The following is a 16644-nucleotide window of genomic DNA, read 5'->3' as shown; positions in this document are numbered from 1 at the left end:
AGATATCCTTTGGATGTAAGCGAGATGTGGTGACATTGAAGCTTTGTAAAATGCTATGAGAGTTGGTTACAGCGACCACAACATAAATTACCAGTAAAGAAAATTGTTTCGCAGAGGTTGAACAATCAGAGTAATGAGCAATTTCAAATAACTAATCTACTTATGAAAAAGTTCAACCAACTTCATTTCGCTTAAAACATTGCTTTGTAAGGTTAATTTTTAAAGAGGAACTAATATAGATTACATATGTAGAAGTAAATAGCTATGAAGAAGTGAAAGAGACAATACGGAGATTTAAATTCAACAAAGTGGACGGAGCAGATAAGATATATCCAGACAAGATCAAATATCTGGGAGAAGAAGGCAAGACATGGATATAGGAGATGATGAAGGAAGCATGGAGGTCAGAAACAATACCAAAAGAATTCGAGGAGAATGTGCTACATCCAGTTCAAAAGAAAGAAAAACAAACAAGTAGCGAAAACTAGTGACCAATATGCCTAATTTCAGTGTTCTACAATATATACAGTAGGATAATAGAAGGAAGACTAGGATAAGAAGTCGACAAGAAACTGGAAGAAGAACAAGCATTAGACAGAAGAGGAAGACAAACAATATATAATATTTTCATACTAAGAAATATAATAGAAAGACGTTACAAGAAAAGAGAAATACAGCACTCAATTTTCATGAACTTGAGAAGCATTCGAATCAATACAAAGAAACAATGTGTGGAAGATATTAAACAAATTAGAAATATCAAAAAATATCACAAGAAACGCATATATGAATGAGTAAAATAGAGATAATAACTGAATAAAGAACGATCAGAAGGCGTTAAGCCCACTATGTTTATACCAACAATGGGTGAAATATTAAAAAACTGTAAAGAAGCGGACTGGACACCTACAAACGAACATAGGATACCTTAATATGATACCAATAAACTTGGAAGGTTAATTATATGCAGACGACATCGTAATTATGACAAAAAATCACAGAAAGATGAAAGCATTAACAAAAATTTGGATTTAAGAGAAAGAAAAACTGCAAATGGAAATCAAAATATACCTTATAATGCAAATAATGATAATAAATGAAGAAAATATGAATAGAGTCATACTATTGACAAAATAAGAACAAATAAAACAAGATACAACTTTTGAATATCTGTGAACAGTAATAACAAATGGCAGCCACATAGAATCTGAGGCTATAAACAGAATAAAAAAAGCAACAAATACCTATGCATTGAATAAAACAGTGTTTAATAAGAAGGAGATATCAAAGAAAGAGGAACTGAGTGTATAAAATACGATAACACTAACTAATAATAAAATAGATGCTAAAGTAGATGAAATTAAATGAAAAACCTACGAAAAATAGAAGGAGAAACTAGGTTTGGACATTTAACAAGGATGAAAAAGATAGCTCAACAAAACGAATATTGGAAGCAAAAACTATAGGAATAAGGAGAAGGCCAGACCCAAGAGAAACATGGAACGAACAAATAGCAAATATAGGAAAACAAAGGCAACAGACAATAAATCAAAAGTTTATATTAGCACAGGACAGGAAAATATGAAACAAATGTAGAAGAAAAGAAATATATAATAAATACATTTCCAACGCTCTAAAAGGAAAAATGAGAAGAAGAAGAACTTTCAGTAACTTTTAATTTTGTGATTAAATAAGTTTGTGAAAAGAGGTATCGAAATGGTTGAGAAACCACCATACACTATATTCTCCATATTTAGCCTCCAGCGATTACTGGATATTTCCAAAAATAAAAACACTTTCGTTCTAGACGATTTCCTTCGGATAATGAAGCCAGATGTGCGTTAACTGAATGTTTTGTAGAGGTTGAAAAATCAGATTGAGTTGAATAAAGTTATGTAATGAGCAACTTCGAATAACTAAACTACTTATGAAAAAGTTCAACCAACTCCAATTTCACCTTCAACATTGATTTGTGAGGTTCTTTGCAAACGATTTATACGCCATTGTCTTTAAAGTATAACAAACTGTAGATGATAATATTTCACTGCTGGATATGAAATTAGGGTCGGTTGTAAATTGAAGTTTGTATTTGACACAAAAGGACTGCTCTCACAAATTTTCTGAAGCTATTACAATCATAGTTTCTGTTTTTGTGGCTGTTATAGCAGCGTGAGCCGTTCATGTAAGTTTTCAGACTGTGCCAACAGACAGGAATATTTGAATAAAAAAATTGAAACATATAAAACTCACGATTTTTCAATTTGAAACAGATTTATGAGTCTATTTACGATGGAAATTGTATGAATCAATCAAGTTGTGTTGTAAAACTCTTTATTTCAAGACAAGAACTGAAACAAGCGAATCTCTTATCTATGTTTTGTTTATATTACAAAAAATATGATTTTGTACTGAAGAAATGATTTATTAGGAATACATAGGATTAATGGATCAAAAATACGCCAGAGGAAGTACTTAATACATTTAAAAATATAGTCAGTATATAAAACTTATTATAAATAAACCTTACCAAAAAATAGATCGACGAAATGAAAGAGAATATATTTAGCAGAAATATAGATTTGGGAAAGTTTGATTACTCTCAGGATATCAATTAACGACAAGAACAATGAAATTGATGGAATAGATAAATAGTTTTCCAAAGTAAGCTGATCATTAAAAGCTATTGGTAGTTTATCAACATCAAAAGTGTTCAAAAGGTACCAATATATAGAATGATATCTGGAAGAGAAAAAAGACCGTTGAAACATTTGGAGGTAACAAAAAAGAATAAGGAACTTATTGATACAAAATTAGAGGAGCTTTATGAATATCCAAATATGCTAACATAACATATAAAGGACAAAAATAAGGTAACTAGGCATGTAAATAGTATGGTAGTAGGGAAAAATCCAGTAGAGTTAGAAGTAGTCAAAACGAATTTGAAGAATAAAGGAATAGAGGGAGGGAGATAGCTGATGAAAGACGAACGTGGAGGCTGCTAGTAGAGCGTATAGAAAAAGTTAAACAGGAATTGTAAATTTAAAAAAAAACAGCAACTTTTGATACTTTTCATTATATAATGGCTCTTCAGTCACTAACGATGAAAATTGAAACAATTTTGTTGAGCAGGTCCGACGGTTTATGAATTCATACCGGATTTTGAATTAGCAAACTTCCCGATGAAAATGAAAAGCTGCAATAGTAAAATTAAATTGATTGAGTCGTAAATTGTTTATTGAAATATCAAATTGAAGCTATAACGAACAGGAGATTGGCTTCTAATTTAAATTAAACGTTATGAGACTTTCCAAACATGACCAACACAATAATGGAAAACGTTGAATAGAGAGAGATTTCCATAGGTAATCTGGCAGCTACATCAGTGATTAATGGAAAGAGCAGTTTAGTGAGCAAAATTGGAATTCCCGTCAGCCGAGCGGCGAACGATTTTCTACTACGTATTAATATGTTTTAAAGGGGAGCACTTCAATCGTGAATCACTTAAGGATAAAATTTTTTTTTATCCACGTACAATTGTACTAATATATTCAATGTGTCAATATCTATCGTGAAATCCTTAATCGGAAACGATGTAATTTATCAATTCAATTTTTTTTTATTAAACGTATTTATTAAGGTCTAGATTACCTAATTTTAAAATGTTTGTGCATTTTTGTAAAAGATGTGCGATGTGTATCTTATAGCCAAATAAATCTCCGAGTTGCTGAGGCTGATGTTTGAGGAATAGTAGGCATATTTCCACTAATTGATGCTGTTCAATTAAGCTCATAAAGATGTCATCAGATCTATGTATAATTCATCCAGCGATAATGTCAGTATTCGACCAATCCATATTTGTCTTTTTAAAGCTTGTGATGCATCTTCTGCATTAAACCACTTTTTAACTTTTTTCATAATATCCGGAATCTAAGTTTAGTTCAAGTACCAACAAAAAATATAGTCAGCTCTCGGATGCCGATGCCTTTTTAGTTGTTAAGGTTGATTTCACTTTCACATCCCAATTGTATGGTGAACTGATGAAGGTTATTGTGATTGTTATAAAAGAAATAGACCTACAATAAAACGCATCCTATCACTCGTGGCAACTCCTTAAGATACCAAATAGTAGTAGTAACAAAACTCCAATTTCAGCATTTATGTCTGAAAAAAATATTCCTGTTGCTATCAGCGATCGTGAAAAAGGCACAACAAGGTACAACAAAGAATTGCTTATAGTTATTAAATATCTAAAGTTAGAGGCAATTTATTATATACACAAGCTGGGCAAAGAACAGGGTCATACTCTTCTCAGATTGCCTCCTTACTATTGCATATTTAGCTCTATAGAGTTAATACGGACAAACGTAAAATCAAAATTACGAAAATGTAATCAGTCTCCAGAATTAAAGAAAGAGGTTGTAAAGAATGTTCTAGCAGCAGACCGCCAAGTGCTTTGGAAAAACTGTGTTGAGCATGTTATTATATTATTATAGTATTCATAAAAATAATAAATTTATAAAACGAGGTATCTACGCCTATGGTATATCAATCAAAATAGGCGGCAAGGGTTTTTATATAAGTTTTTATAATCTGCAATTGATATTCGAAGAACTATAATAGCATGTCATAAAATGAAATAAGTTGGAGTAGTAGACAATAAAATACAAAACTACAAAAATAAACTTATAAGTAAACTTTGTAACAATTTGTAACTATCAAGAATAGAGTTTAACATTATCCTACAAAAATTTGGATAAACGTTAAAACTTTTAGATTAAGAAATGTTTTCGAAACATAAAACAGACATTTAAAGTATTTTCCTATTTTATAAAACTGAGGAAAGAATTGCTAATTTCACTTTCTAAACATGTAGCAAAAATGTTAGAAAATACTTATATTCGTTGCTTAGTAATTATAGAGAAAAAGAATTTCCAGTGTTAATTGAACATTAAATTTTACGTGGAAAAGTCATGTGAATCTTATACTGAAGGTAATCCATCTAATGGAATGATTCGTATGTGGTTTTCTTTTTTACAAGTAACCACATGAACACAGAAGATGGTGAACGTTCAGGACCATCATTTACTGTAGCTACTGAAAAAAATGGTCAATGAAAACCGTGTCCTTTTGGACGTAGAAGTAGAAATGTGAAATAGCTAATGAAGTGAATATTTGAGGCAAATAAGTGTGGAATCTTCTGCATTAGTTGTTACATATGAATAAGCTATCTGTTAGATGCCATATTGCTAATCAAAAGCATATTCGCATTGAAAAATCAAACAAATTTCACACTATATGGAATTTGGGGTACAGCATTACACCCCAAAAACAATAATACAGACTTTATTCTAGGAAAGGGTTCCCAAGAAATTAAAAGCCACGTTTTCGGCCAATAAGGTAATGACCACGATGTTTTATAATTCTAAAGGTATCATCTTCATCGTTCATTGAAAAAACTTACACGTTTTAATGTCAAACTTTAAAACTACGAACATATTTGTTGAAGAAAAGAATTTTGTATCATCACAATAATACATTTACCCTTCTGTCCGCTATTGTTGCAAAAAAATTAGCTGCGTTTATCGCATCATCCGCAATATACACCTAATCTGGCTTCAATTGATTACTTTCTGTAGTTTGATATCAAATTGATTAAACTGGGAACTCGTTGGAAGGAAATTTTGTTTTACAGTAAAGTTTTTGTCAAAAAGTTACTCTTCAGCTAAACTGGTTCCGTATATTCACAGGGTTCATACCTCTACTCGTAAAGAGAGTGGACTGACGGAAATACCCATCGTAATTCTGTTGCAATTAAGTTTAGTTAAAAGTTAACACGGCGTTTATTGAGTATTGCAAAGTTGGCCAGGCCAGCAAGTTATTATCCCAGTGTTGAATTAACAGAAACTCAGTCTTGGTTTCTTTTCACGCTTCCACCGGTTATTAGGGATGAATTTGTTAATATAATCAAAACTTATTAATCAACGACGTATTTAATAGATTCTTATAGATTTTATTAACGTTGCAAATCGTTCTTAGTACAGTTTTCATGTCATTTGGAAAATTACATTACATTCTAAAAGTATTTGTTTTACAGAAGTTCTCGGTTAAAAGTTGTACACATAAGTTTGTGATTTCTACATAATAAATATACGTGCGTAATTTTAGTGTCATCTATTCGTTTTCTGGTTACTCTCATTTTTCGGGCAATTCATGGTTGTTCGTGGTCACTGTTCAACACTTTCCTTTATTTGTCTTAATTTTTAAAATGATCCTTGCCCTGATTTCACGTCACTGTATACCGCACTACTAATTATATATACATCACAGCATACCGTAGCGTCTTTTGTGTGTTTATCAACATCTTCATTTCCTTGTATTCCTTGTAGAGAGGGCAACAACAAAAATCTGACATTTAAGTTGTTGTTTTGTAGTGGATGCAATTGAATCTTGATTTGTACTTCAAAAGGGGTTGTTTGTATAGTTAGGAACTCAAGGCATTCAAGGAGTCTCTGTTATTACAATGTCTTGTAGGTTGAACAATTGAATATATATATATATATATATATATATATATATATATATATATATATATATATATATATATATATATATATATATATATATATATATATATAGTGTGTGATCGGGATGTTTCGCCGATGTTACAAAACAAGTGTCTGTTAGGCTGTTAGGATTTGTTGTGAAGTGGCTAGGCCATGTGTAAAAAGGGAATACAACAAAAGTGATAAAACTGGGGTCGCGCGATGCTTTCATTATTTTTAAGTAAAATTTTCTTTTGGTTAAAAATGAATGCAAAATTTTAATTAAATAATTTGGTATGCTTGAATTTATCAATTTATGCATTAAAACCAGGATCCATGTCAAAAGCGACCATGATGGACTTGTTTTTATCCTGGAAGCTCTCTCAAATATAATTAAAAACTTATTATTTGAGCCGTTGTACTATGTCCACCTCTGAATCCGTATTGCTCGGGGGTATATTTTTTTTGTTTTTCAATAAAGGTTTGTAATCTTTTGCAAATTACTTTATCTATCACCTTTGCAATATTATTTAGCAGGAATATAGGTGTGTAACTATCCACTTAGCTTTGATAATGGGAACGATGCTGGCAATTTTCAGCTTATCGGGGTAGTGTCCTGTTTTTAGGACATAATTGACGATATGTGCACTAGAGCTTTTTTGGGTAAATTTTTAATTAGGATATTGGCTATGCCATCTATACTTTGGAGCAGTTATGTTTTTCAATTGGAAAATTATCTTATATATTTCAGTACAGGTCGTAAGGTACTTTGAATTCGGTGTATTTATTGGGTTCAGGTGGTTAAGTATTATATTTATGATATTATCGGGATATATTGGGTGGGGCATGTTGTTTACAAAGTTTTCTAGTTTTCTTGGAAGTACCCTCCAAATTTTTCCGCAATGTCAGTCGTATTCGTTATAGTGCGGTCGTTATTAACTATTTTTGTTGGTTCATTTTGTTGGCTTTTGAAATGTCTAGCAATTTTCCACAAGGAATTATTTTCTGACTTCAATTCACTCAAAAATTCCAATTATTGTTTTTATATTCTTTAATGTTGATATGTATGTTGATATATCAACATACAATGGTCAGGACCAAACTGTCTACATATAAATAATTTTGTTTTTGATGTGCTAGTCGTAAATACAATCTTAATATTTTTTCAATTATTTAGTGAATAAAGAAGACATTGATAGCAATAATGATAGCGAAGAAGAGGGAGGCAGCGAAGATAGCAGCAGTTCAAGTGATTCAGAGAATACGACATCCGAAGACAGTAGTGATGGTCAAGTAAGTCAAATTCGAATATCTCTGATAGAATTTCAAATGTATGCATTTTTTTTGTTTCTCAGCAGAATTTTTGTTTGGTTGGTGAAAATATCGTTCAAAACTACCGGTGAGGCTGGTATTTTCAACCATTTGATAAAACCAACTCATATTTAACTAGAACTATATTAAGAGAATTGTTTCCATTGATGCAATCATTTTATATTACAACAACTCATTTTATCGAGCTTCTTATTAAATATGAATTTCACTATCCTCCCAGAATTATCATATTCTGGTATAACGTTATACCCTATCGTTTTTCTACACCTAAAAAAGAGATTGATGCGTTTGAACACATGTTTTGGAGGTACATCAATCGGAATGGAAACAATTCTTCGACAATTGATTCAAAATCATGCTAAAGTGTTTTGGTCTTCATGGAGATTATTTTGGAAAATATTAAAACCATATATAATTATTAATATTTGTTTTTATTTGTCTATCTCAAAATTTAAGTAGCAGCCCTCGTATTTATAGACTACTCTTTGTTGGAGAAAATGGAGACCTCTGACATTCATCAATTAATATCTTAACTACTACATCAAAAGTTTTTTATTATTTCCCAAGAAAACTCGAAGTTTTTTCAACCATTTTATACTTTTTATAAAAGTTTAACACCAAGAACCGGAAAACTTCATACTCAAAGAAAAAGTTTCATGTATATGAAAAGAAGGAAATCTTTTACGCTTATTTCTTCAAATATTGTCATTTTCTCCATTATGTTTAATGTAGAAAATGAGTTGTTGTCGATAACGTAAAACGGAAATGAACATGGGACGTGTGAACGTATAGTATCCACCTTGAATAACCACAAAGGTAATAACTTTTTTCATTCATCCTATTGATGAATTTGTGCGAACAAAACTGAATTTTTAAAATGAAAACATGAAATTGAAATTGTTGGAATTACTCAAATACACCATCATTGGATAACACATCAACTACCTAATTGTTATCATGGCAATGAACTTAGTAAGAGGTTTTTGACAAAAATCTCTTTCAGTATTAAAGCCACAGCCTGCATACTAAATATATTAATCAAAATAGAAACCTTCATCATAAGTATTTTTAAAATTTAATGAATAGATGATTTTGGCATAAGCTTCTGTGTGCAGAAGTTATTTGTTGGTGCTCAGACCTCATACTCAATTCTACTTCAAAAGACCTTCTAGAAGAGTTATTACTTAAAAAAACTCAAAATTTCCCGGAAACGTAGATTTGTTGGATTTTTTTCGACTATGTATGTTGTACTTAGTGTAGTAAGGTGGTAAATAAAGTCTGATGGCGGGTTTTAAGACGATTTTAAATTTTCTAAATGTGGTCACAGCTGTTTCCAGTACCCTTTGAAATTAAGGCATAACTCTATTTCATTAGTTTGTATCAAATATATGAGGTATAAAACACCTATAACTTTAAAAATCCAGAATGCACCTATAGTTCCACGTAAATTCTTAGTCGTTCACATTATCACTAAACATATATATCACAGAAACTAGCTAGGCTTAAACAACAAATTAGCTAACATGTGACAACTGTTCTTCCTGTTATTTTTTATATTTCTTATCTTATTTGTTATTGAAATCCAGCCCTGCATAAGTCTCAATGCCACATAACTAAGCACTATATCGTCATGGAATTAAATTTTTTATTCTTGGTTGAAAGCACGATTACCTATAAACTTCTTTGTCTTCTTTGTATAGTAAAATACCTTTTTTATTTAGATATTATGGTGAAAAACATTCTCAGAAGCCTGCTTTCTGCTGCATCGTACATTGTAGTACTAATTCGAAAAGAGACCCATTACTTTACTTTCTACTCAATTAATTTATTCTGATTCTTTGTTTTTTACCTCTATTTCGATTGGAAATTGAGCAAATAAAGATTCACATTTTTTCCAAGGAAAAAATAGATTATCTTCAACCATTAACAAAGATTTGTGTTACAGCCGTTTAAATGACGTCCCAAATGTTTTCGAAAAATATCATTAATTTATTTAAATATCATTTAAAAGTGCAATGTCTCAAATAGGATATACATAAAGGTATATAAAACTTTTACACTATATAAACATATTTTTCTTTATACCTTGTAGCTGCCACTAGGTAAACACTTTGCAACCGTAAAAGTGCTCACTTGAGTTTGAAAAACTTAATATCTAAATTTGAAAGCAATAATTAAAGATAATGTCCAAATAACTACCGTAATTTAAGTACAAAACAGACACAATTTTGTATATTGCTTGAAAGCTAACTGATTGACTAGAAAAACTGCAAGAATACTCCAGTTTAAACTGTATTAGTTTTAGTTAAATAGATGTGAAGTCCTCTCAATACCATAAAATGAAAAACCAACTCTCACTACCGAAAAAAATCAAGAAAAGCTAATACATACGAGAAATCGATTGCTTACACCACAGCCACTATTCTGACGTAGATCAGTTTTCTCAGTCTCATAAATTTCAACTGTATAGAATGAGATGAAAGTATCTTTTATTTGGTTATGAAGTAAATAGAAAAATGAAGTGGAGCTAACGCATCTTTATAAGTTGAAAGTCTTCATTTCTGGTTGATGAGAGTTACTTATATCTGTTATATATGTTATATATATATGATACAAATTCATAAACACGAAATTGACTTTTCGAAGCTGTTCAACAAGATTGTAAACCACCACAATTTGCTTGATTTTTCTATCCTTTCTTGGTTAATTACTTTTCTAATCGATGGACTAGAACTAGATAACCTGTATAGTGATCAGCCAAGTTACCCTATTCAAAACCTCTAGATTAATTTCCGTGGGATCATTTTAAATCAAAAGTTTTTGTAATACAATCTAAATATCTAGAAGTTTCACTTCAAAGTTTACAAGATTGAGTTGAATATTATGTTTAATTAAGAGTTTTTTGAACCAATTTTATTATGCAATATTACCAAAATTATCACGAATATACTTATAATATGCCGAAAACATGCAGGTTTGATATATCTCAAAATATTCATCTTGTTTCGATTATATAGGAATTCAACTGTAAACGCTATTTGTTTTGTTGTTTTTCACTCATTTCGAATTCAACTTTCGGGTTTTTGTTTTTGTTTATCACCCACCAGTTTCCACACGAGTGATAGAATGTCAAATTATTGGAATGAATCCAGAGTTCAATATATTCTCATCGAAAAATCACTAAAATGCCAGTGTTTTCTGATCAAAACAAAATGAAATAGATAGAAAGAACGTTTCCCTTGTGAACATAAATCATTATCTACAGCACAATCATTATTTCATATGAAATATAACTGAAATAGTTTATTTTCACAAAAATATCCATGTGCCCGATGGAGAGTTTATGTTCCAATGTTAGTTACAATTAAATCATAAAGTCTATTTCTGACTGAAATTCCATGAAGGAATATAACCAATTCTGAGTTGTACAAAAATATATCTATTGTTCTAAATGAGAATGGAAATGGACCAAACTAGCAATGGAAACAATAGGGTTTGACACAAAAATTACGAATCACTGAAATCGATGAAATTTATCAAATCTTGTTATGTCATGTGTCAGCTTATATAAATCAATTGATATGTAATTATCGTCATTAGGTCTCTATTTATAATCAGACTGAGAACATCATGCTAATAACCTGCTTTAGTATGAAGTATCAAGTTTGCATAGGGCAATATCAGACTTACAAACAAATAAACATCAACATCAAAAAAACTAAATTCATGATTATCACTAGGGAAGCGAATACGAATACGAAAATCTAGAGTAACATATAATGGAAAACCTATAGACCGGGTAGAAAAATTTAAATATCTAGGAAGATGAAATAAAAAGCCGAATTAAACAAGCCCGAAGTACATTCATAAAATTTAAAAATGTATTTACATGTACCGACTTTGATCTTGATCTTAGACTGAGACTTGTGCGATGCTACGTTTGGTTTGGTTTACGGGATGGAGGGTTGGGCCCTTAAGGTAAAAAACATCAACAAATTAGAGGCATTCGAAATGTGGGTATATCGTAGAATCCTGAAGATACCATGGACTGCCAAAGTGAGGAATGAGGATATTCTCAGGCGTATCAATAGAGACCGTGAACTCTTTAACATCGTGAAGAAACGAAAGATTGCATATCTTGGCCATATAATGCGAGGCCATAAATATCAATTTCTTCAGCTGAGGTCGAGGGCAAGATTGAAGGTAAGAGAGGATTGGGACGGAAGAGGATGTCATGGTTGCGGAACGTGAGGCAGTGGACGGCTTTACAAGATATTCAGACATTGATCCATACCGCTAGAGATAGAGAAGCCATGAAAAATGTGGTCGCGAACATCCATTAATGGATTAGCATTAAAAGAAGAAGAAACAAATAAAAATTAAGTTGGAATTTTTGGAACCGTTGGTGATATTTATACTGAACACTATCACTACACCAACACTCATAATTATGTCTCGTGCGCATTATGTTTCTGAATACGATAACTTGGTTATCGAAACGCGCGTCAGACAGTGTGAGTGTTGGTGATATTGATAAAAAGTATAAGTTTAAGTTGAGTAAAAGAATAATTAATTTTAGGTTGTATAGAATGATACAAAAAATTATTTCAAATATATCACATTAATAAGTAGCTATCCTCGAAATATTTATATTGATTCGATTTAAATTCACATAATCATGAACCTTCAAAAGAGTCTACTGATCTGATATACGAGGATATATTGAAAAAATCTTAGCCTACTATAGAACCAAACAAAATTTCAATGTTAAAATATTTTATTACTCAATATATTGACCTCTTAATTGGATACATTTATTACAGCGAACTTGCAACGTCTCTAAACTTTTCAAAAAAAAATGTTTCTTTTTGCTGTGCAAACCAGACCTCCACAGCTTTTATTACCTCCACGTTGGAAGAAAATTTACAATCTTTTAAACTTTTTTTCAGTAGATGAAAGAGACGATAGTCGAACGGAGCCAAATATAGTGAATAAGGGTGTTGAAGCTTGCAGTCCAATGTTTCACGGTCGCATACGAAAGACATTGATCACTAAGGGTATTAAGCGTATCTTCGTAAATCTGCTTATCTCTTAACCCTTTTAAATACAGGTACTTGATGATGGCTCGATACTTCAATTTTTCGATTTTCACATTTACGCTTTGGTTTACTTTTTTGACGCAAACTTTACACTGACACTTCTAATAAGTTATTGTTCGTTGCTATGGTAACGCAATATTTTGTTTATGCATGGAACTGATCTAGACTAACTAGATATCAATACATCCTCGTACTCAATATGTTTTGTCAACCACAAACGATATAACAGCAAGAGATACATTTGTTTCTAGTAAATTGGACGGAGTTTGTTGTTGGGGAGGTGATGTTACCACTAATGTAGCGTATAATGAAGTTCGCACCCTTCTTGCCCAAGGGTGAAACATTCTAGATAATTTAAATTTTTGGAATTGGGTTACTGTGTAGAGTAGATGGGTAATATTACGTGTACAAGTATTTCAGTGAAATGTGCTCCTTTCAAATCAAGTTCAACGTATTTCACTACATTGTTAGAAAGTTATTACCTCCGAAATTATCTAGGGCTGGTATTTTTCGTTGGGATTCCGTTATACGTTTCAACGAATCCACGTAATCAGTAATTGCTACCAAATATGGAATTCATGGAATATCAAAAAATATAACATATAAATTACAGAGCTACTTTTTATTTTATTTTCTATAATACGAACAATCAAAGTCTAGTTCTATAATCTTTTCACTAACTGTTTGTGTGATTGTACGTACGAGTTTCGATTCGAATTCGATTCATTTCTACCTTTATCACCTTTGAAGTATGTTTTAATTGTAGGAAGAGGATGAGGAGGAAGAAGAAGAGGAGGGTATCGAAGCTGGTCAGGCAGGCGAAGATAAACGGTCTAAAGGATCTTCCGAAGGAGATGGAACAACGGGAAGTTATTCCAGTCTAGAAGATGATGAGGCTGATCCTGTGGACCAGTTGGCAGCTTTGGCAGCACGATATCAAATCGATAACGTCAATCTGGGCAATGGAAACAAAATATGTGAGTCAAATTATGAGTTTAATTCTATAGGTATACCAAAAAATAATATTTTTTACTAGTTTTCCATTATTAGAAATTGCTCTAAGGTATTCATGAACCGCCTTCATATTAATTTGAAATAGTCAGTTTTGTGTGAATGAAAATATTGTAATATTGCGCAGTATGTTCCATGTAGAACAAATTCGTTTCAGACAATACCAATCTATCGACTACAATGGGATGCCAGAACAAAATGGCATTATTCAATTCAAAAATGAAGATGTCGGCGGCTAACGCGAATACAACTCAAGAAAATCAACTTCCGTTTGGAACGAGCTCCGATTCAGAATCCCCTACAGAGCCAGTCACCCAACAAACGGTCGCCTTGCTCAGGGCAAGAGTAGTGCCAAGCAACATATAAATTTAATTTTACAAGTTTTAGAATGAATCTTGTAGGTCCTCACCTATACCATTCTGTCCATTCAGTGAAATTTCATGTTAAATTTTTGAAAAATTTATAAAAAAAATTGTTGATTTGTCGTACTTTTCGAATACTTTAACCGGTACAATTTAAGGATATCAGAAAAACTATAAACTTATAATTAGTTTTTTGCTATTTATCAGTAGCAAAAAGAACTTACTTGTTTTGAAATGCATCGTTAGATCGAATCTTTTTAGAAAAAATATGAATAAAAGAGTAGGTAGAGCCGTGGCCACCCTTAAAGATATGAGTCTATTCTTCTTATTTTTCAATTCTAACTACGCTAAAAATTTTTTCCTTTAAACAAGGATGTTTAGTCGAAAACTCCTCCCTAGTATTTCGGAAAACATTATCGAGTCGTGACTAGGACGCTACTGTATTCCCTTTTTCAAATTCATCCTTATCAGTAAGTTGGGTTATATAAGGTGAGTATGGAGGAGCGCACCAAACTCTAGGAGTGTATTATACACGTAAAATAATGTGAAAACACTTATATGTTCTTATCTGATTTTCATTTATAGCATATTAAAAAAAAACAAATTATCTTATAAAAATTTTCTTAATCATAGCGTTCTTTCAATAAATGTTCAAAAATACCGTCATTGACTTCTAAACTCACCCTGTATGAATAAAAAATTCAGAAAGTTAACAACGAACGAAATCAGACGAAGTTAAATATGCTGCTTCTCTTAAGCCAATCTATTTATTCGGTGATATCGTTTAACTTTTGTCGGACGACAAGAAAAGATGGAACAGAACCCTGTTGAACACATCTCAGTACCTCCTGCAAAAATGCATCACATTCTGCATTTATTTGAGTTTCTATAACATGAGTTATGAAAAGATTAATATTCTTCAAATAAAGAATGCTTGCTCAAATATTATTTTTTGCCTTTGTGTTTATCATGTCGAAAAAATTTGTTTTTATCAAATTATATGCAAAATGTATCTCATCTGCATCGTTTGGATACGTTCATAATAATTTCTACCTATACGTAATCTTCTAAAGATTGCCTCTTTAGTAATAAAGGTAATATTCAGTATATTGATATCTCTAATGTGAACACTTTGATGTATTTATTGAACTTATCAGAGCCCAACAAGTGTAAAACCACCAAATTGTTAAAATTGAAAATTGTGAGAAAAAATAATATATAATAATACTCTATATATGACTCAAAATTTCCATCAATTCTTGCTTTCAAGTTGCCAGCCTAAAATTTCGATCATGTCTAAGAAATCACAATAAAATAAAAATACAATTTATTCATTGAAATGCAGAATTTCTAATATTATTAGAAAACCTTCTTTAAAAGGTTTATATTATAAAGATTTTTTAAACTAACATACAAGATACTCTTAACCTTCCGAGTCCCTGTTCTTCTGATCTTTTTTTAAACCGTTTCATTATCTGGAGTGCTGTTAACATCTGCAATCAGTTCAACGTCTTCTCATATGCAATCGAGCTCGAAAGTATCCATGTCAACAGTGCTCTCCGTTCTATTCTCTTCACTTCATTGACCACGTATAATACAGCTCTTCAATCTAGCATCTACATTATCCCTATGAGATCTATATTCCCCAAATTCTACCTCAATTCATGGCAGGTGGCAAGCTTCAACTGAGTAAAAAGCTTGCAGTGTCGTGAGTGGCAGTCTAGTAAGTTTGGAGTTTGTCTTGAATACAGGTTTTATCAAGAGCTGAAAACACGGATCATCCAAAACTTTCAATTCAGTTATCACCATCATTAAGCGCAATAATAATTTAGTTCAGGGTATCGTCGGTTATGTCTTCAGATATCACATGGAAGTTTGCTTTCTACTTGAGGTATAGATTCTTTTGAAAGTATGACGTAGAATCACATCAGCGAATGCAAGGGTAAACAAAATTAGATAACGGTTAGAAGAAATTGAAGTTGTAGGTAGATGATATCTGGAGTTTTACCTTCTGAAAATTGATGTTCTGTATGTTGTGCTAGTAAGGTCGTTGAGGATAACAAATAAATTTATATCCTTACAATGATAATTACTTCAAGATTCAAGTTTTCAATAGCTGTAGTAGCTATCAGTATATCAGCATGTTCTTCATCATAAACAATCTGAATCTTTTTTGTTTCCATGTTTGATTTTTCTTTGTGCTTGAATCTTTATAGTTATATAATATTCTTGGTGGAATTCTAATATTGAAACATTTAAGTTAGAAAATATAAACGAAATTAATTCAAATTCAGTTTT

General features: G+C 31.5%; 1 protein-coding gene across 1 annotated transcript in view; it reads left to right on the top strand.

The window, feature by feature from the left end:
• Positions 1–15685, top strand: part of LOC130453020 (uncharacterized) — a 35049-nt gene extending 19364 nt beyond the window's left edge. The window contains exons 5-7 of the mRNA XM_056792601.1: positions 7720–7835; positions 13740–13950; positions 14142–15685. Of these exons, the coding sequence (XP_056648579.1) occupies positions 7720–7835; positions 13740–13950; positions 14142–14350 (536 nt within the window). The 3' untranslated portion in view covers positions 14351–15685. The remainder of the gene's footprint in view (positions 1–7719; positions 7836–13739; positions 13951–14141) is intronic.
• The last annotated feature ends 959 nt before the right edge of the window (positions 15686–16644 follow it).

This window comes from Diorhabda sublineata, chromosome 2 (assembly GCF_026230105.1).
Source record: "Diorhabda sublineata isolate icDioSubl1.1 chromosome 2, icDioSubl1.1, whole genome shotgun sequence".
Classification (NCBI taxonomy): Eukaryota; Metazoa; Arthropoda; class Insecta; order Coleoptera; family Chrysomelidae; genus Diorhabda; species Diorhabda sublineata.
The sequence above is the reverse complement of the archived record's forward strand: the minus strand, read 5'-3'. Positions and strand labels throughout refer to the sequence as shown.